The sequence below is a fragment of the Hordeum vulgare genome, chromosome 3H (genome assembly GCF_904849725.1).
Source record: "Hordeum vulgare subsp. vulgare chromosome 3H, MorexV3_pseudomolecules_assembly, whole genome shotgun sequence".
Classification (NCBI taxonomy): domain Eukaryota; kingdom Viridiplantae; phylum Streptophyta; class Magnoliopsida; order Poales; family Poaceae; genus Hordeum; species Hordeum vulgare.
In genome coordinates, this window is record NC_058520.1 from 210,532,447 (window position 1) to 210,555,098 (window position 22,652).

At 47.1% G+C, this 22,652-nt stretch overlaps 1 protein-coding gene across 2 annotated transcripts; it reads left to right on the forward strand.

Moving 5' to 3' along the window:
- LOC123443535 (GDSL esterase/lipase At4g10955-like) lies at nucleotides 1-19,743 on the forward strand. Of its 2 annotated transcripts, XM_045119947.1 has the most exons (4): nucleotides 123-234; nucleotides 417-569; nucleotides 15,934-16,085; nucleotides 18,482-19,743. In XM_045119947.1, the coding sequence occupies exons 3-4, from the start codon at nucleotides 16,024-16,026 to the stop codon at nucleotides 19,458-19,460; spliced, it is 1,041 nt and encodes a 346-aa protein (XP_044975882.1). In that variant the 5' UTR covers nucleotides 123-234; nucleotides 417-569; nucleotides 15,934-16,023; the 3' UTR covers nucleotides 19,461-19,743. The 2 variants fall into 2 exon arrangements, with proteins under 2 accessions (XP_044975880.1, XP_044975882.1); XM_045119945.1 differs by lacking the exon at nucleotides 417-569 and having other exon boundaries at nucleotides 1-234.
- The last annotated feature ends 2,909 nt before the right edge of the window (nucleotides 19,744-22,652 follow it).

Below are 22,652 nucleotides of genomic sequence, written 5' to 3' on the forward strand. Positions count from 1 at the left end.
GACATGCCTCATTCTGCATATGCCACTGAACCGATGTACATGTTTTAATTGGGCAACCCATCATTCGAGGAGGTAGTTTTGGGTAGAGAGACGCTCTTAAACAAGTTACCTGCTTTTTTTTCTTTTTCGGGTGAACAAGTTACCTGTTGCCGTGAGATCTGTCCGCGCCCCCGCCCTCAGTTTCGGCTCTCGTCCCCTCCCACTCCGGTCCCGTCCTCGTCGCTGTTCGTCAAGGTAAACCCTCTTCTTCCTCTGTCCCAGATTCGTTGGATCCCCATTCCCGCGTAATATCTATCCGTTGCCTCTTCTTTTCATCCCGTTCGCGGGATTTTGATTTGATTTCTCAGGCGGGGATCCAATTTAGGGGAAAATGTCATTGTTATTTTCTCTGCAACGCTTACAAGTTGTTCTTCCAGACTCGTGCCGCTGCTGCCAGTTTTCCTCTCAACCGCACAGGCTACAAGCTGTCCACCTCGTTGCCGGAGCCCCGGCCTTCCACCGCAACAGCATCATCGCCGTTGAGCCCTTTCTCCAGCACTGCGCCGCCCTGCCGTTGAGCAGCAGAATCGGTGACTCTGCTGCCTTCCGTTTTTCTCTTAACTTCTTCACTTCCCATCCAACATCTTACCGGGCTCCCCCCTTCCTCCCTCTGCTTCAACTATCTTTCTAGCTTGAGTTATGTACTGTGAGGATCTTGTGCGTTGGCGGAAACGTCTTACCTCATTGTGAGGGGACGCGTTGCATGATATAGGCAGGGGCGTAGAACCCTGAATAGCGCATACATAGTTTAAGTTACATCTTGAAGATCAAGGCAAGTAGAGATAGAGATAATCTAGTTACAACCAAAAGATATGAAAGGCTAAACTATATCCTATAACAACCGCCGTGATAGACTCGTTGGCGTACAAGCCATGCTGCCGTGTCATGCGTGTTTAACACCCTCCCTTAATCACAACTTGGTCAAGTTGAGATTATGTTTGAAGTCTTCAAAGCTTCGTACAAGCAAGGCTTTTGTGAATCCATCTGCAATTTGATTTCTGGAATGCACAAAGCGAATGTCAAGCTTCTTCTGAGCAACTCTTTCTCTGACAAAGTGAAAATCGATTTCTATATGCTTTGTTCGAGCATGAAAGACTGGATTTGCAGAAAGATAGGTGGCACCAAGATTATCACACCATAGACAAGGAGCTCGTGTAGTTTTCACACCAAGTTCCTTTAACATGGACTGAACCCATATTTCTTTGCTGTAGCATTTGCCGATGCTTTGTATTCTGCCTCTGTACTTGACCTTGAGACAGTAGCCTGTTTTCTAGCACACCATGATATCAAATTAGGTCCAAAAAATATAGCAAATCCATCAGTTGACTGTCTGTCATCCAAGCATCCTGTCCAATCAGAGTCAGAGAAGGCACTGACAAGAGTAGAGGGTGACTTACTGAAATTTAGACCAATGCTCAAGGTGTTTTTGACGTATCTGACTATACATTTTGGTGCATGAAGAAACTGACAGACTTTGTTGACAGTAAAAGAAATATCAGGTCTAGTAAGAGTGAGATATTGTAATGCTCCCACTAAACTTCTGTATTTTGTGCTATCCTCTTGATTCAAGAGCGTCCCTTCCATGAGAGACAATTTTTCTGAGCTGGATAATGGAGTAGGTGAGGGTATACATCCTTCTAGACCAGCCTTTCTTACTAGATCAGCTGCATACTTTTCTTGAGAGAGATGAAGTCCACCCTTGTGTTTCTTCACCTCAATTCCAAGGAAGAAATGCAAGTCTCCAAGATCCTTCAAAGCAAAATCTGCACTCAAATCCTTCAAGAGTCATGTGATTGCTTCATTTGATGAGCTTGTCACAATGATGTCATTAACATATATGAGAACAAATATGCATGTGTTGGACTTGTTTAAATAAACAACGAGGTGTCAGATTTAGAAGGAACAAAGCCAAGTGCCTGCATTTTATGAGAGAGGCGAGAATACCATGCTCTTGGAGCCTGCTTCAACCCATGCAGTGCTTTATCAAGTTTGCACACATAAGATGGAGCACTTTTACTTTCAAACCCAGGAGGTTGCTTCATGTACACTTCCTCTTCCAGAACACCATGAAGAAACGCGTACTGTACATGTAACTGCCTAAGGCTCCAACCTCTGGAAACAGCAATGGACAAAACAAGGCGAATGGTGGCTGCTTTCACAACTGGACTAAAAGTGTCCTCATAATCTATGCCATATCTTTGTTTAAAACCTTTTGCAACAAGCCTAGCCTTGTAACAATCAATGGTTCCATCAGACTTTCTTTTAATTCTGAACACCCACTTGCAATCAATCTCAATCAATCAAATTTTTATCTTGCTGTGGAGGAACCAAGTGCCATGCTTTGTTTTTTTATAGTGCCATGTATTCATCATGCATAGCTTTCTTCCACTTTTCATCACCAAGTGCTTCTTCAACTATAGTTGGTTCACCTGTAGAACAAACCATATCATATTTGGTTATACATTTGTAATTTATAGGTTTTGCCACTCCCTTTTGCAAGCGTGTGCGGCGCGGTGACGGTGTGGCTAAGCCTGTGGCCATAGAGGATCCACCAGGCTGTGCGGCAACATCGGCAGGAGCAGCATCAACCCGATCTCCTATGGCACCGGGCGAGACGGCGGCGTTTGTGGCGGCCGTAGAGGATCCCGGCCTCTGGACCAGCTCATCATTCGCTAATGATGACAGGTCTGCACCGGTCTCCGTGCCAGGATCGGAGCTGCTGGAGCAGCCGGGCACCCGTCGCTTGTAGTAGACTGGTTGGCCATGCTACCGACCGTCGCCTGGAGCAGCCGCAGGACGCCGGATGGCAGACGACGATTGGCGCGACGCAGAAGTCTTCGCGCAGCCGGCAGGAGGCGGACTCGTGTCGCCCGCGGAGGCCTCGGCACGTGCATCTGCACCTTCATAGGCGGGCGCGCCGGTACCTGGGGCAACAGATCCCAAGGAGGATCCGATTTCCTTGCGGCGCGTTGATCCCGAGGAGGATCTGTCTCCCGTTTTGGGACACATGAAATAATGCCCAACTGTGGCGCTGTTTTCTGCAATTGCATTGTTTTCTTCTGAAGTTTTATCGCTGGGAGTCCCCGTTTCATCAACACAAAGCTCATGCAAGGTATTAGCGGGATTAATCAACAATTGATCATCAATATTATTTCCCCCTTGATTGAGACCGGTGAGATGCGAAGGTAAAAGAAGAATTTCTTTGCGAAGGAGTGCACCGGCATTAGGATGAAGATCAGCAAAGGGAAACTTTGTTTCGTCAAAAACAACATCCCGAGATATGTAGACGCGACCGGAGGAGACATCTAGGCATTTGACACCCTTGTGTTGGGCACCGTAGCCAAGGAAGACACATTGGGTCAAGCGAAACATGAGTTTGCGAGGATTGTAGGGACGAAGATTAGGCCAGCAGGCACATGCGAAAACACGAAGAGATTTGTAATCTGGTTTTTCATGGAGAAGTTTTTCTAGTGGAGTTTCATTGTTGATGACACGACTAGGAAGCATATTGATGATATGAACAGCCGTGAGAAAAGTTTCATCCCAGAATTTTAGAGGCATGGAGGCGTCTGCGAGAAGGGCAAGGCCGACCTCAACGATTTGCCGATGCTTGCGTTCAGCAGTGCCGTTTTGTTGGTGTGCATGAGGGCATGACACATGATGTGAGATGCCAAGGGTTTGGAAGAAGGAATTTAATTTCTCATACTCTCCCCCCAATCAGATTGCACATCAATGATCTTGCTGTCAAACTTGCGTTCAACAAGAGCTTGAAAGTTTATAAAAACTTGAAACACATCGGATCGTTTTTTAAGGAGATAGATCCAAGTGAACTTACCGAAGTCATCAATGAAACTGACGTAGTAGGTGTGTCTACCAACCGAGTTAGGGGCCGGACCCCAAACACCAGAAAAAGTAAGTTGCAGCGATTTGGTAGAAACACTAGTAGATATATGATATGGTAATTGATGACTCTTAGCTCTTTGACAAGAATCACAAATAGTTTCATTATGCTCACCAACAAACGGGAGCTTATTTTTCCTAAGCAATCTTTCAACTAAAGAAAAAGAATTATGTCCTAGCCTATCATGCCACCATGTTGACGAAAGCTTGACAACACCATGGGCTTGTTTATTGAATCTTCTATGCGTCGGAATCAACGGATAAAACCCTCGAACACATCTACCTCGATATAGGATTTTCTTTATTGCCTGATCCTTGATCAAAAAGAAAAAGGGATGAAATTCGAGGAAGACATGATTATCAATGGCAATACGATGGACAGAAAGAAGATTTTTGTCGGCACTAGGAACATGCAAATTTTTCTTGAGATGAATTTTACGACGAGGGGTACTAAAAATTGAATGACAAATGTGAGTTATCCGCATACCTTCTCCACCGGCCGTGTGGATTAGATCTTTTCCATGGTACCTTTCCTTCATGGCCACCTTCTCGAGTTCGTTGGTGATGTGATTAGTGGCCCCGCTATCGACATACCAGTTGGTGTCGATGCCGTAGGAGTCGTCGGCCGCCGCAGCGACCTTGTCATCATCTTGGGAGTCGTCCTCATCTTCATCGTAGTGGTACCAACAATCTTTTGCTGTATGGCCCGGCTTACCGCAGATTTGACAGCGCAGCGTGTCGAGGCACGATCTGCCAGAGGCACCACCGCGACGACCCTTATTGCCGGAGCGTCCACCGCCACCACCGTTGGACCTCCCTGCCACGGGCAGCTCCACGAGAGCGAGAACTGCCACGGCGACCACGAGAGGCGGCGTTTGCAGAAGACTTGAAGTTGCTACCGTTCGCGCCGTGGAACTACGCCATGCGTTGGTCGAAGTTGCTGAGCATGGAGAAGATCTCATCGAGGGAGGCGGGGCTGACCCGGGCGTCGAGGGCCGAGACCATGTGTTGATAATCCAGGTCCAGCCCGTGAAGGATGTACGAGATGAGTTCGTCATCCTGGATGGGTTTGCCTGCCGCAACCAGCTCGTCAGCAAGGCCCCACATGGAGGCGAAGTAGGCGGCGACGGACTGGGTACCCTTCTGCGCATTGATGAGCGAGGTACTGATGTTGTTGACGCGGCTCAGCGATTGCGACGAGTACATGCTCGCCAGCGTCGTCCAGAGTCCCTGTGCCGTGGTGATCATGGTCACCGTGACAAGCACCTCCTTGGAGAGGTTGCTTAGCAGGTAGCCAAGCACCTGCTGATCCTCCCGGACCCAGATGGGGTGGAGAGGATTGGGCTCGAAGCTCTCTTTGCCGTCTTTGCCCTTGACGGCGAGAAGCTTGGCCGGCTCCGGCGTGGTGCCGTCAACATAGCCGAAGACACCGGCGCCATGCAACTGTGGCGTGATCTGTGTGCACCATAGCACGTAGTTCGTGTGGGAGAGTTTCTCAATGACCTGCCCACTGAGGCTAGGGTGAGAGGCGCCGGAGGAGGAAGACATGGCTTTGGCATGATTGGAATCGAGGATGGCTAGATGGGAAGTAGGAGGGCTCTGATACCATGTGCATTGGCGGAAACGTCTTACCTCGTTGTGAGGGGACGCGTTGCATGTTATAGGCAGGGGCGCAGAACCCTGGATAGCGCATACATGGTTTAAGTTACATCTTGGAGATCAAGACAAGTAGAGATAGAGATAATCTAGTTACAACCAAAAGATATGAAAGGCTAAATTAGATCCTATAACAACCGCCGTGATAGACTCCTTGGCGTACAAGCCATGCTGCCGTGTCATGCGTGCTTAACAGACCTCACTACTCAATAGACTGTATTAAGAGATTACAACTCATCTATGGAGGAACTGGAAGCTAATCAATGGAATCCAAGGAGAAAAGCAGAGGAGGAAGATGAAAAGTACAAGAGGGGGAGGCGAGAGCACAACCACACACAGGCCTCGGCCGAAGGTGCCGTTCTGATCCAAGCCAAATTGCCTGCAGCCGTCTCCCTCTGCCTCTGTATATGTAGTTCACGTCTCCTTCATGGGCTTAGTAGTGGATGAGAGCCCAGGGAGGCCCAGTTTGCTGACAATCCTCTCTTCATAAAATTCGGCTTGCCCTCAAGCCGAAACCATGACAACTTGCCGGGATCCCAGGTTATTTGCTTTACCTTCAGCAAAATCGATATGGTCATCGTTGTGGCTGTTGGAGTCCCTAGAAAAGGCGCTGAGGTAAAACGTGTGGCCGAACCGCCGAAGGAATGGCCACAACAGTATGCCGGGGCCACAAAAGTTTGCCCTCCTTTAGCTTTTACATGTTTGTAATTTCCATTTGGAAGGCCGAGTAGTTTCCAATTTTTAGGATCCCATGCCATTTCCACTTTCTGTGTAGGCCAAGAAGGGGGCTCATAGAGGCTTTTGTCTCGTTTGCTATCCTTGGGGAGTTCCACGTACTGATGTGTGGTAGGCTGGCTTTGTAGTTCAGCACCAATAACAAGGATCAGAAAGAATGCTAGAATGAGTGCATGTGCCAATTTCTGACATTTGTTGCGCTTCATGTTGTCGAGAAGGGAACATGCCCATGTAGTCCTGAAGCTTGTATAGCACGTGTACTCAACAGCAAGCTGATCAACTTCAGAATTAGTAGTTTCTGAACAGGAGGACTCGTACAGCCACAATGGTGATTTCAGTAACTCCATTAATGAACCCTGCAATTTCACAGCGGGAAGAACTCCATTCTTCAGTTGCATCGGTCCAACAAGTTGACAGAAGGAGATCTGTGATTGCTGTCCAGGGTCCCATGGTGATCCCAAGTATCCAACACACGAAATTTTTTGTAATATGATAACTTTGCCAGACAATGATGGATCTCTAATAGAAGTATCAATGACAATGAACGGTCGGGTTCTTTTTCCATGCAACCAACCATCAGAACTCCAAGTAAATGATGATAAGGGAAATTTAAATGTCATGCCATCAATTGCTGAAACTGTCATTGCTCCTTCCTGCAAGCATTGAGTCGGCAACCATGGTTGTATATGAAAACTCGGACACCATGCAATGGTCCACTATAAACTCTCGGAACCATATGAAGAATCATGTTCAGTATAACAAGACTGGAACCAAACACTCTCTGGTGCAAGACAATGTCCCAGGCAATTTCCCATTGCACAAACGGAGAATACAATTGGTCATTATCACTAAGCAGCAAAGATAGCTCCCAATAATGCCAGGTCTGCAACTCGGTCAGGGAAATAAAACACTGTCGTATCTTATCAACTTTCAGGATCTCACAACAGAGACATGGTCCAGCAGGAAAACCTTGTAACAACTTCCACATATAGGCCCAAGGAATGCAGAATTCAGTGAAGGTTTCATATGCATAAGAATCATCAAACTTACCAAACTAAGGAAATGGACGCAACTTAGGCAATAGAATTATTGTCGCACAAACTCTGTTATTGAGGTGCAAGAATAATGGCCATGGCGTTTGCAATGGCAGGCCATCAAGCACCAGCAGTGACACTAAGGCGAGTAGTTCGTGCATTAGGACCTTCTCAAGAACAGTAAGCTCAGGAGTTATAGCAATTTTCTCTGGATATGAGCTATCAGCGACAATTGTGGGTCAGCGTCAATTGTTGCTTCAACATGAATTATATCCTTGCTATTGTTGTTCTGCTCAAACGGGGATATCCACTCATGTCTAGTAATCTGCACTTATTCTGCTGCTCATACACTTGCAGATTAAATGCCAACACATTCAGAGAGAAAGGGGGCGGCCATATTTGCTTCTCATCCCATGGCGATTGCGGAAAACAAACAAATGTGGCAGCAATTTCAGTCACCTTCTGAACAAAACTTCTACTATCCTCGTAGATATACTGTCGCTCAGTTGTTGTTGTATCATTGGTGTCCAATGCAACAGGAGGGAGTAAGAACATGAGCGAGTAGGTACCGATAGTCAAGCACTTCGTAGGCAGCAGCGTGTGAAGTCCACGGTCAACAAATAACCGGAGTGACTGGGAGGTCCGGCACTCTGTTGGTGCTGAAGTGGTCAGGGGCATGGCCTCCATGTCGTTAGCATCGTCAGTGTCGAGGGTGTTCTCATACATGGAGACGGTGGAGAAGGTCGATGGTGACACTGGAACTTGTACCATGAGCTCTGAATTGAACACTGATGTTGTTGTTGGCAGCAGTTTTGTTGCAGTCTCTTGTGTGGTCGAGGACCCAGGGCATGAAGTGTTCAAATAGTTGCTCAAGCAATTGGTCGAGCATGTAGCAGGCAACTTTGTGACTTGCTTGAGGACATGTAGTAATTGGGTGGTCGTCCTCCCAGTAGGTGTTGGAGCAGTATGGGACATGCCCTTTAGAGTCACTGACACCTCTAGAACGCCCGTGTTGCTGGTGTCGAAACCCTGGCAATTCACCGAGCAGATGGTGGGCATCTTCATGGCGTGGCTGATGGCAATGGCGTCGTTGATGATGTCGACTACAGCAGGGGCAATGTTGAGCACCGGGGTGGATGTAGAGACCAACTACACCAATGTGGGGACACGTGTGGCCATCGTGACTCACGGAGGTCGCGACCCAACTGGCGTTGGTCGCTGATGGTGAAAAAATTGCTGCTGAGGAAGTTGTCACGGTGGAATCGAGCAAGTCGTCCAGCCCGAAGATCGGGGCCGGGTCGGCAATGATGCGTGGAGGTGTCGCGGTCGATCGAATGGTGGAGACGGTGCCATGCGGGACAGTCGGAAACGCGGCCGACCTTGTCGTTGATAAAGGCGACGACGCTGCTGCAAGGGCACGCCTGGGTGTCGCCGCTGTTAGGAAAGCAACTTGTATTCCCATGAGGCCATAGGCCAGTATATATACATGTACAGGTGGTGGACTATATGCAGGAAACCCCTTATATATTGGGATAAATACAAAAGGGTACATGACTTATATTATAACTCTAACACCCCCCCTCAAACTCATGGTGGATGAACAACACTGAGTTTGGAGAGATAAAAGCCATGTTGTGCTCTAGTCTGGGCCTTTCAGGAAATCCGCCAACTGTAACTCGGAAGGCACATACTGAAGAGCAATGACCTGATCCTGCACAACAACGCGCACATAAAAAGCATCAACACCAATACGCTTGGTGAGCTCATGCTTCACAGGATCGCGCGCAATGCTAATAGCACCTGTACTGTCAGATAAGAGTAAAGTCGGTGTAGTGACAGAAACATCAAAATCCTGAAGTAACCACCGTAACCAAGTCACCTCTGCCGTCAAAAAAGCCATCACTCGCAACTCAGCCTCTGCACTCGAACGGGAAACTGCAATCTGTTTCTTCGTCTTCCAGGCAATGAGAGAACCACCAAGAAAAACACAGTAAGCAGAAAGTGAACGGCGATCCGAAGGATCACTAGCCCACGTAGCATCCGAATAGGCCTGAAGCTGTAAAGAACTGGAGCGAGGAAAGAATAGACGGTGAGAGATCGTGCCCCGAAGATATCGGAGAACACGGAGGAGATGACTATAGTGAACCGATGTGGGAGCAGAGACGAACTGACTCAGAATATGAACCGGATAAGAGATATCCGGACGAGTGACAGCTAGATAAACAAGACTGCCAACAAGATGACGATAACGCGTCGGGTCAGGCAGGGGATCACCATCAGTAGCAGAGAGGTGAACATTGAGCTCCATAGGAGTCTCAACAATGCGCTCATCAGTAAGAGCAGCACGAGCAAGAAGATCCTGGATATACTTTTCCTGGGATATAAAAAAGCCATCAGAGGTAGAAGAGACTTCAATCCCAAGAAAGTAGCGAAGAGGTCCAAGATCAGACATAAGGAACTGCTCACTAAGACGGGCCTTAACAAAGGCAATATACTCGGGGTCAACCCAGTGATGACCATGTCATCAACATAGAGAAGAAGAAGAGTCCGACCACGAGGAGAAAGGTGAATGAACAATGCTGGATCATGAACACTGGGTGAAAAACCAGCGGCAGTCACCACAGAGGCAAAACGCTCAAACCATGCGCGAGGGGCTTGCTTAAGGCCATAGAGAGAGCGACGAAGACGACATACCATGCCATCAGGAACAGAATAGCCAGGTGGTGGCTGCATATACACCTCACGCAGCTCACCATTAAGAAAAGCATTCTTAACATCAAGCTGAGAGATAGACCAGTGGCGTGTAGATGCCACGGCAAGAAGTGTACGAACAGTGGTCATATGAGCCACAGGAGCAAAAGTCTCGTCATAATCACGACCATGCTCCTGCTGAAAACCACGAGCCACAAGACGAGCTTTGTGACGCTCAAGAGAACCATCAGAGCGAGTCTTAACCTTGTAGACCCACTTACAAGTGATGGGACGGACTTCGGGAGGAAGGGAAACAAGATCCCACGTACCAGTGCGCTCAAGAGCAGCAATCTCCTCTGCCATCGCAAACTGCCATTCAGGATGAACAACAGCCTGATGATAAGTAGTCGGCTCAAGAACAGCAACACCAGCGGTGGAAAATCCAAAGCGATAAACAGGCGGACGAGGACGAGAACACAAGCCATAAGTAGGCTGAGACGAGGATGACGACACATCCACAGAGGCATCCACAGAACGTGAACGACGAGTGTAACACTGAGGAAAAGATGGAACAATGGAAGGAGGAATCGCCAAGGTAGAATCGGGGAGTGGCGACGAAGAAGTCACCGGAGATGAAGGTGTAGAATCCGGTGTCATGCTAGGCGAGGAGACCCTGGAAGATGGTGGCGACAAATCGAGTGGAGGTGGAGAAGCAGAGGGAGTGGAACGAATAGGCAAAGGCTCGACGGGTGTGATAGGTGTGTCAGGAAAAATGAGGAAAGAGATATCTTCCACTGAAAAGGTCGAGGAAGATGGGCGTGGGTAGAAGGGACGAGACTCATTGAAAGTCACATCCCGAGAGATACGCATCCGACGACCGGTAGGATCCCAACAACGATAGCCCTTATGCTCATCACTATAGCCTAAGAAGACACACTCAACAGACTGAGCGGTCAGTTTGGTGCGTTCGCGGGGGGCAAGAAAAACATAGCAAACACAACCAAACAAGCGAAGCATCGAATAATCGGGAGAACGATCAAAAAGACGCTCGAAAGGAACACCACCCTGTAGAGCAGCGAAAGGCTGGAGATTGATGAGATAGGTGGAGGTGGAGACGGCCTCAGCCCAAAAGTGAGGCGGGAGAGAGGCAACAATCATCAATGCACGAGCCGTCTCAAGAAGATGACGATGCTTGCGCTCAACCACGCCATTCTGAGCGTGAGCACCAGGGCAAGAGAATTGAGAGAGAGTCCCTTGCTCTGCAAGAACACCACGCAACATCTTAGAGATATACTCGCCAGCGGAGTCAGCACGAAACACACGAATGGGAGAAGAGAACTGAGTATGAACCATGGCAGCAAAACGCTTATAAATGGACAACACCTCACTACGAGAAGTCATGAAATAAAGCCATGTGTAACGAGAGAAGTCATCTATGAAAATAATATAGTAATTATGACCCCCTTTCGAAGCGAAGGGAGCCGGACCCCATACATCGGAATGGACTAAATCAAAAGGACGCTTAGACACTGACTCACTATGTGGATATGGTAACTGAATCTGCTTGCCAAGACGACAACCCTGACACTCTAAAGAGGCATCTCCTGAGACAGACCCCAGAAGACCTCGACGAACTAACGACGACAAACGGGAACCACACAGATGACCAAGTCGATGATGCCACTGCTGGAAGGAACCAATAGCCGAGGCGACCAAAGCGCGGCTACCAAAGCGGAAGAACTGGCGATAGAGTGGGCAGCGGAAGGAACATGAAGCCAGTCCAACTCCCAAAGACCCTCAGAATCACGGCGGCGAGGACCAGCCCCAACCAGAGTGTGCGTGCGACGGTCCTGGACAAAACAAGAGTCAAGGTCAAGGATGACACGACAACCAGAATCAGCAAGTTGACCAGCGGAAAACAGATTCATGGTAAGTCGAGGAACATGAGCAACATCAGGAACAGAATAAGGAGTGGTAAGAGTGCCTCTACTAACGACAGGAAGTGGAGTACCATCAGCGGTGAGGACATGAACAGGAGAATCAAGCGATCGAAGAGAGGATAGAGTGGAAGAATTAGAAGTCATATGAAAGGAAGCTCCAGAGTCCAGAACCCATGGGATGTACCTGACTGTGTAGAGGGTGGTTGCTCAGTGCGGGAAGCCTCAGTCACAGAACCAGCAGTACCCGTCGAGGAAGAACCTGAAGCAGCGAGCAGACGCTTAAGTCTCAGAATATCCTGCTCAGTCAAAGCGATGGCTGAAGCTGTCGAGGTAGATGACGAAGTCGCTGTAGATGATGAGCGTGCCTTGCGCAAGTGTTTCTTCTTCGTGTAGCAGTGGGACTCAATATGACCATCATTGTTGCAGTAGTCACAATGTGGACGGGGGCGACCTGAGCCTCCAGAATGAGTGGGCAAGAGCGGCGGATCACTCGAGCGAGAAGGGGTCGGTGCAGCAGGTGGCGGAGAAAAAGTCCGAGCAACGAGCACCGAGGGAACCTAGCACCACGTAAGCGAGTCTCCTCAGCACGAATCTCAGAAAGCGCCCCCCGAGAGAAATACGGCCACGAGCAAACAACTGAGCACGTCGGGGCTCAAACTCCTTACGGAGCCGAGACAGGAACTCGTAGACGCGATGAAACTCCAAGTCGGCCTGGACAGCCTGGCAACAGGGGCAAGTACGACAACCAACACTGCGGAGAGAATCAAGCTGGCGCCAGATAGCAGAACTCTGTGCATAGAAGTCATCAACAGTAGAGTCACCCTGCTGAAGAGCATGCTCCTGACGGACCATAGAGAGGTATAAGGCATCACCAGAGGCCTCATAGCGCTGACGAAGGCGAGTCCAAATCTCAAACACAGTAGGAAGGCCCAGAAACTCAGAGGCAAACTGAGGCAGAACACTGGCAGTGAGAACAGCTGCAGCACGGGCATCATCATCAAGCCACTGGGTGTAAACAGATAGAGCACCATGATACACCTGAAGAGCCTCCTCATAAGTCAAAACCTTCTCATCATAAGCACGAATAGCAGCCTCATCAGCAACCTTAGCCGCATCCTTTGTAGCCCGAGGAGCATCCGCGGGAAGAACCGGTGGAGTCGGAGGAGTGGGAGCCACAGGAGGGACCGGACGTGGCGGACAACAGACCTCACCAGGGAGAACTCCCCAGAGACGGATGCCCGCGCATGTGAATGCGCATGAAGCCACTGAACTCGGTGTAGTTAGTACCATCGAAGATCACCGGACAACGAGGAACAACAATGTAGCCTGATGATGATGAGGACGACATTTTTTTTAGGATCACGATCCAAGCAGCAGCAGGTGGGATCGGGACGGGAGGCTGGAGGCGGCGAGATCCAGCGGGAGGTGGTGGAAGCAGCGGGATCCCACCAACGGCTGGTGGATTCGATCCGGAAGCAGCGGGATCAACAACTCGTGAGAACCAGCCGTTGTTGATGTGTAACGCTGGTGGAGGCTGGAGGCAACGAGATCCGATCGGGATCCCAACAGGAACCTGGAGATCCGGCGCGTCGTGGAGATCGGGCAGTTGGAGTGGGAGTGCGGGATGAGATTGCGAGCTGCAGACCTGGATCACGAGCTGAAGACGGCAGGACGAACCGCAGCTGAATCGCGAGCTGAAGACGGCAGGGTGACGGAGCAAACCGCAGCTCGATCTGGGCAGACTCGATGCACTGGAATCGGCTGGGAGGACGAGCGGATGCGGTGGTGGGGGAAAACCGCAGCGAGCCGACCAGAGGAGAGGGTCGGTCACGCAGGAGAACACCGTCGGCCGAGAGAAAACGGCGGCGGCGTGGGATTGGATTAGCACGAGTTGCGCGTGCGAAAAAAATAACCTAATGCTCTGATACCATGTTAGGAAAGCAACTTGTATTCCCATGAGGCCATAGGCCAGTATATATACATGTATAGGTGGTGGACTATATGCAGGAAACCCCTTATATATTGGGATAAATACAAAAGGGTACATGACTTATATTATAGCTCTAACAGCCGTGAGCACAAAGGTTGCGTCCTTTGAGGTGGTGCGATGCAGAGACGTTGTAGAACTCGTCGCAGATGAAACAGAGGCCGCCGCAGCAAGGGCGCACCTACGGCCGTCATCGCTACGCACCTTCTGGCGGAGGTCACGGATAGTCCTGTCCAACTTGGTGTGGAGGTCACCGAACACCGTCTCTAGCCTGGCCTTGGACTCGGTGAAACTCCGATCCACATCGCGAGCTAGCTGGGCCCGGAGAACATCATAAGTCGCCCGACCCTCCGGCGAGAGGGTGGCCAGGAGCTTCGCGCGCCGTCGAGAAGCGGAACTGGTTTGCTGGGAATCCTCCATGGAATTGATTGGGGAATTTTTGGGTGAATTTTTGGAGGGGAATCGAACGGCTCTGATGCCAATTGTGAGGATCTCACTACTCAATCTCACTCAATAGACTGAATTCAGAGATTACAACTCATCTATGGAGGAACTGGAAGCTAATCAATGGAATCCAAGGAGAAAAGCAGAGGAGGAAGATGAACAGTACAAGGAGGGGGAGACGAGAGCACAACCACACACACGCCTCGGCCGAAGCCGCCGTTCTGATCCAAGCCAAATTGCCCAGCCGTCTCCCTTTGTATATGTAGTCCACGTCTCCTTCGTGGGCTTAGTAGTGGCTGAGAGCCCAGGGAGGCCCAGGTTGCTGACATGTACAAGCTCGAGACCGGCCAACACCATAATTTACAACGCGACACGCCTAAGTTCTACACATCACTGGAAATAGCATGTATAGTCCCAGCGCGTCTGCCTTTGCCCATGACTAAGCCTTGGCCATGATCATGTCAAGCAAACCGGCGACGTTGGGCTGCACTTTGTCGACGATGGTAACATTGCGGTGCTTCCAGATCCACTTGCGCAACACATGCTGGCTTCAACGGCCTACTCTCACCAGTTGGCGAAGTTTTCTGCGACAACAACCAGGCAACCAGCCGATGTAGGTTAGATCCACGAAAGATGCTTTGGTAACCATATAAGCTGCACTGTTCGATCATGCAGTCACCATCTTCAACTACGCAAACAATCTAACAGGCAAGATTGCCTTTTGCACGTTGGAACATGAACTGATTTATATGAAACAATTAAACTATGAATAATTAATGTGGCAAATAATCAAGGATAATATATACTACAAAGTCAGCAATGCTTGTGTCTAACATGGCAATGGGCGGAGTCACAGATTGTTAATTACCCCTCAATATTGGAAAATGTCAGAAAATTACAAGGTGGGTTGATTCAGATTTTGATCCACAACTGCCCTAGTTTCATGCCAATCAAGCTGAAGCTGCTAGCATCATTGTCAACTTAGAACACGGACCTGCTAAAGTATGGAGTTGATACCTTGTTCGATTTTTATTCAATCAATTTTTTTTCATGATTTTGTTAATAATCGACCTTTTTCTTCTGAACCTTTTATTTTACTTCGTTGCATGGGTCTCTCTGAGAATGACATTGTTGTGTACTGCTACATCTATCTGATGACCGCCCTTGAACCTTCTATAAAAACCTTATTTGTTCCCAACTTCCTCTACTTTGATACCTTTTCTTGCCCGATTGGCCCTAAAAGGCTGAAATGCTCGAACGCTAGTTACCTTATGTCACAGCTGTCAGTTGCTATCCATAGTTTGAACGAACACTGATGTTCGTTTGTTTAACCTTTCTGCTGAACTGAGAAGTTTTAGACTTGGTACACTAAGGACTAGAGTTGCCCCTTTCTTTAGTATTTGATCGCAACGCCCCCCTGATGTTTCATCTGTATATGTTTTGCCTGAAGAATTCAACAATTTGAAGATTTGTACTTTTATGTGCTGAACTTTTCTACTTATTTCAGTGCTATGTTTTTCTTCACTACCAAATCCAATCAACTGAAGAGCAGCTTTGTATAGCCTGACGTCGCAAAAAAAAAGCTTTGTATAGCCTGATGGCTGTGGAGAGAGACATCTTTGGTATCTCAGGGCCGACATATCTTAATCCTGTCAATTGGTATGTTACATAACATTTTCTACAGTGTTTTGCGAGTGTTTGATAGATTGCACTTGCATAGAACTTACATTTGAATCCAATATGTTTGCTATGTTTAATGCCGATACAAGTCCAGGTGCAAAGACCTGTGTACTTTTATTTATAAGGTTCTGTCACTTTGTGTGCTTAATTTGATTCCAATAGTTGTATATCTCATGTTTTTTTTTCCTGATTACATAAATGTAGCATTTGCTCGGGTAATTAATCCCACCAAACCAGTGATGTTTACAGAACTTATCATAGTCATCAGTCATAATTGGTAGATCACAAGATGTGATGTATTCAAGTTTATGGTGTTTATTTTCTTGCCAATGATTCCTCTGAGAACATAGAAAGGAGTGCAAGTTAGTACACGTTGAGCATATTTCAGAAAACGGAATGTGTGATGTAAACTCCTTTCCTTCTCATGTATATTTTCACCTTAGATCTCTATGTAATTATGTTCTTCATTCTATTCCAGCTAATACTAAATTTGACTATGCAAAAGATATTGAAGAATTTTGCAAGACCTATATTCACCTCTTATATTTCAGTGAAGAACATAGGGTTTTAAGTAATTAATTTTATGATATGAGGCACTAATGAGCCCAAGTCACCAGCTGGTTCTTAACATGGCATCCACACCAGGACATAACTATGGCTGTAATGGGCCAGGCATTAGTTGCTTATTAATATTTGCTATCCTACACAATCAATCTCCAGCAAACTCCGCACTGGTTATGGGCTAACTCGAACTGGGCTGAAGCTTCATCAGTATTGGCTTTGGATTATCCATCATTTATGTAGGCTATTTTTCTCTAATGAATATCTTTCATTTTTATTGAAAACCATTTAACATGGTCTTGGTAGACAGCATACTTATAACCTCGAGATTGCCCCTTCAATCAACATCAGTTGCAATCCTCATTATCGGTTCTTATGTTACTATATGCAGTTGTGCACTGACGTTTATCGGTCAAAACAAATACGACTCTACACATTCATCACAACGCATGCTTCAGGAATAAGCAGTTTTGTTTGTCAGGGCAGTAGTTGTTGAATTAGGTTCCACTAAAACATTCCATATCTGGATGTGTGCTAACATGTGAATTTGCTGAATACAAGTAATTATTGTTTAATTCAATAATGTTGCCTCCTTGGAGGAGAGAAGAAAAAAATGCCAAAAGCACTGAAAATTAAGTTCAGTTTAGCTTAAAAAAAGTATGTTCAAGTTTAGCTTAATGTAGAGTGCTAGAACAGACTAGTTATGTTTTGTTACCTCAGTTGCATTTCATCTCTATGGATGGCTTAACTGTAGGGTGCGCTACATGAGAACATGATTTGCAATAACTAACCACTGCACCAACACACACCTTATTCCACATCGACGCAATCTTGTTGTCCCACTGTTTTCTTCTGCGTTCACATCTGCATACCTTCTCAACCTCCACCTCCGTCTAGCAAACCGCCACCCAGTGTAATCGCTGGGTGCCTCTACCATCTTCCCAACCTAACTCGATGCCAACCCTTGCCACTACTATCAAGTAAGGGGCCATAGATATTATTACACCGCTGGGGGTTGGTGAGACCCAAAAAATAGTACTCCCTCCGTTCCTAAATATAAGTCTTTTTAGAGGTTCCATTAAAGGACTACATACGGATGTATATAGACATACTTTATAATATAGATTAACTCATGTTGCTCCGTATGTAGTCATTTAGTGATATCTCTTAAAAGACTTATATTTAGGAACGGAGGGAGTACCTAACTGTTGGCCTCCATTGGCTGCTTAGCAAATCTCCAAGCCGTACATCTAGCGATGGATGGGTTATCTACCAATAAAATCATGTACCTTGACCCATAAAAGGATTACAAGACAGGGAAGCCTACTGTAACCAAATGGAAGTAGAATTGAGCAATACGAATAGTACTGGAAAAGTAAGGAAGGATTTCCATACTTATTTTATTGTTAGGTTATAAAAAAAACGAAAGCATTTACGTTTGGATGGCATAAAGTAAGCTACCCTTTCAGGAAGGATGTCTTGTTGGGTAGAAGCATTTTGATAGAGTTCTCGTACTCCCTCTTTTCCATATTAGTTGTCTCTGATTACTGATTTACTACAATTTGTCACTGATTAGCGACAACGTTGTACTGAATTAGCGACAACTAATATGGAATGGAGGGAGTACATGACTATGGGGCAGTTCTTTTGGGGCTTATGGCTGGCTGCCCCCTGCCCCCGAGCGCGCTTATTCAAGAAGCCAGCCATACACCCCAAAAGAAATGCCCCCCTATGTTGTCCTGTTCTCAGCTTGCACTTTATGTCCTGTTCTCATAAGGTAGTAACTTTCTCTCTTTTCTATGGACCCCCAAAAGGAATTGCGAGAATAATAGGAGATCTGTGGCTGCCTGTTTAGTTCAGGCTGTGTATGTTTTGGAGAGAGACCGGCAACTAAATCGTCAATCTATTGACGCCGCAGCACCTCCTTGGTGGGAGTTCTTCCATTTTGAGATGATCCGCAAGCTTGTCGATGATGTTGACTTGTCTATATTCGGTGTAATATTTGAATTCAACCCTCCTTCAAGTAAAGAAGCTTCTGCCAAGGGTGCCCCTAGATTTGTCATTGCCTTCAGAGGCACCATAACTGAGAAGGAAACCATTTCTAGAGATCTTTCCCTTGACCTCCAGCTTGTTCAAAATGGTCTCCATAAGACCTCAAGATTTACAATTGCGATGCAAGCTGTTCAAAATGTAGCCTCAGTTTTCCCTGGATCCCCGATTTGGCTAGCTGGTCATTCACTGGGTGCAGGTACGGCTATCCTTACTGGAAGGAACATGGTTAAGAAGGGCGCTCTTTTGGATAGTTTTCTCTTCAATCCACCTTTTGTCGCTGCTCCGATAGAGGGAATCAGGGATGAGAGGGTAAAGCATGGTTTCCGCGTTGCAAGAAGTGTTATTACCGCGGGACTAACAATTGCAATGAAATCAAAAACCGAGGGGAACAATCAGAGGTCTGTTGCTGAAGAATCATTCAACATTTTGTCATCATGGACGCCATATCTGTTTGTTAATCCAGGAGACCATGTATGTTCGGAGTACATTGGGTACTTCCAGCATCGTCAAAACATGGAGGATCTTGGTGCTGGATTTATTGAGAAGCTTGCGACCCAAAATTCAATCGGAGACCTGTTTTACAAGGCATTAGGGTGGGAATCAGAACCACTGCACCTTCTTCCATCTGCAGACTTGATTGTAAACGTGAGCCCTTCACCGGACTTCAAATATGCCCATGGCATTAGCCAATGGTGGCAACCCGATCTGAACTTGCAATGCAAAAAATATCGGTACTCTTAGGTATGCGATGGTAAAGTGAAGATATATTTGCAGTATCATATACTCCAGCTGTTCTTTCAATCTCTCCATTTGTTGATATGATTCATTCAGTTTGCATTTATCAGTTAGTATACTGTGACATACTATTATTTAACACCTATGGACTGCATTGACGGCCTGGACAAAATATGTTGATTTCCTAAGGAGATGTTCAGACATCATGCATCTGTAACCCTGTACTGTATGTTATGATTATCTTTGTGATTATTGAACAAATAATCTGTCTACATGCCTGTTTGATATAGTCCCTCCGTCCCAAAATAAGTGTTGTTATAATTTTTTTTTCTGTGACAAGAAATGCAGGATGAGAGTGCCTGTATTTGAGCTCTGATTTTATTTGTATTCAAGAGATATGAAGTGTTGAGTAAATAGACAATTTTCCGAGTAGATTAATCCACAAAATAATAACTAGCATGGCATTGACTAGACTAATGACATACTGATCTTGAGCTAACCTAGCACATACTACGCATATAGTGGATACACCTATGCAAACAAGTAGTACTGCTAGAATAAATACGAGCAAGAGGATAAACGAGTCATACCCTCCAATCGGCCAGTTGGCCGTAGCAGCAGCAGCGGCGGCGGAGGCAGTATCCTCTGCCGTCTTCTTCTCGGCTTCCTCGCGGAGACGATCAGCTTCGCTTGGTGAAGACATGGCGATGACGAGGGCGACGCGGACGTAGACGAAGCAGACGGACGGAGGCGAGCAGTCGCGTGATCGCTCCCCAAAAACCTAATCGCCCCTCTCCCGTACAGGAATCGGAGAGGCGAGGTTTCGGAGGCCTGCTCTCCCGTCGACCGTGTACGCGGTAAACGGGACGGAGTCGCCGGCGGCAGCAGCAGTTCAAGGAACGAACGCGTGAGGCAGATGTGATCTGATTTCGTGACGGCTAGGGTAGGCGATCGCGTGCTTATAAAGGCGGCTGGGTGGAGAGTCCGAGTCGGTAACGATCACGATCCGACGTCTCGGATCGTTTCCTTGTCCGTTACTATTCTCCGTTCCTGACCGGCAAAAATAAGCGCGTAGGTATGAGCTCGGCTCGGCTCATTCCCGCAACCCGCGGCGCGTCGTGACGAGGCGTGGCGTGGCGAGGCGGGCGGCGGAGGAGGAGTGCGCGAGGGCACCTTCTCTTCTCACTCTCCAATAGCATGTGGAAGAGAGACCCTTATAAAGGGGTCCAAACTCTCCTCCACTAGCGGGGTGGGACTAAACTCCCACCACCTTGCCATGCCACCACCTACATGGGCCCTTGTAGATTTTCTGAAATTCTCTAATGGGCCTAAGGCCCACCTCCAAATTTCAACAATCCCCCACCAGATCTCAAGGGCACATCGTGTTCCCTCGTTCCAATCACTGTTTTAATATACCAACATTTCAGTGAAGACCTGTTAAGGTTGAGCTTCACCTAGAACAAGTAGCAACACCCCTTCACAACTGAACAATGGACTATGCCTTGAATTGTCAGTTTGGCGTAAAGGAGCTTCACCACAAGTCTTACTAGTACTAGGCTGCCGAAGGTGACCCCTCGGGTGGAGCATATTAGTCACACTCCTGGCCTATTCATGAGTTTACTAGAGATCACCCAAATCTCATAGACTGTGACCAGCAGTCAAGCTCATATAGGTGTGTTCCTCCAAAGATCGCTCTGTAGGACAGCATCTTGCTTACATATAAGCTTTAGAACACATTAAGACAGTAATCATCCTACCATACAGTATCCGAGAGTATTGCATCTCCAACGGAGTGGGTTAGTAAAGTTACTCTCCTCAGTTCACCACTGGCTTGTTTTCCCAGGTCCTACTTCACGGGATCTCCGATCATATAGGTTAGGTTACTACCATGGCAACTCATGTGGGTCTCATACCCATCTCCCTCGATGCACTATCTATCACAACACGTGATAGCCCTTTAGTAAAGGGATCTGCCAGATTCTTAGCCGTTTGGATATAATCCAACGCTATCACTCCGGAGTTTCTCAAACGTCTGACAGACTTCAATCTCATTCTTATATGTTTGTTGGACTTCATATTGTCCTTTGAACTCTTCACTTTAACAATAACCGTCTGATTATCGCAGTTCATAAGGATAGCCGGAACCGGCTTCTCAACCACAGGTAAGTCCATCAAAAGATCTCGAAGAAATTCTGCTTCGACACCAGATGTGTCTAATGCTGTTAATTCTGCTTCCATTGTCGATCTTGTTAAGATCGTTTGCTTGCAAGACTTCCAGGAAACAGCACCACCCCCAAGAGTAAACATATACCCAGTAGTGGCCTTCATCTCATCAGCATCAGAGATCCAATTTGCATCACTATACCCTTCAAGTACTGATGGGAATCCCGTATAGTGAAGCCCGTGGTTGACAGTACCTTTCAAGTAGCGCATAATTCTTTCAACAGCACGCCAATGAACATCGCCCGGGTTTGCAACAAACCGACTAAGTTTGCTCACAGCAAACGCGATGTCGGGCCTCGTTGCGCTAGCTAGGTACATAAGTGAACCGATAATTTGAGAGAATCTCAATTGATCTATAGCTGTGCCTTTAAACTTTCGAATAAGCACACTAGGATCATATGGTGTTTGACAAATCTTGCAGTCTGAATATCCAAAGCGACTCAAAATCTTGTCAACATAGTGGGATTGCAGAAGTGTAATCCCACCCTCATCATCTCTCAACAGCTTGATGTTCAAGATAACATCAGCCACCCCAAGGTCCTTCATCTCAAAGTTTTGAGACAGAAAAGACTTAACCTCCTCAATTACTTTGAGGTTGGTTCCAAATATCAGTATGTCATCAACATACAAGCACAATATAACTCCTTCGTCCCCACCATGGCGATAGTATACACATTTGTCAGCTTCATTAACCACGAAGCCAACAGATGTCAGAGTTGTATTAAACTTCTCATGCCATTGCTTAGGTGCTTGTCTCAGACCATATAAAGATTTCAGCAACTTACACACCTTTCCTTCCTGACCTTCTATCACAAAGCCATCTGGCTGTTGCATATAGATTTCCTCATTTAGCTCTCCATTCAGGAAAGCCGTCTTAACGTCCATTTGATGAACGAGAAGACCATGAGAGGCCGCCAATGAGAGTAGTACTCTAATGGTGGTCAGTCTAGCCACAGGTGAATAAGTATCGAAGAA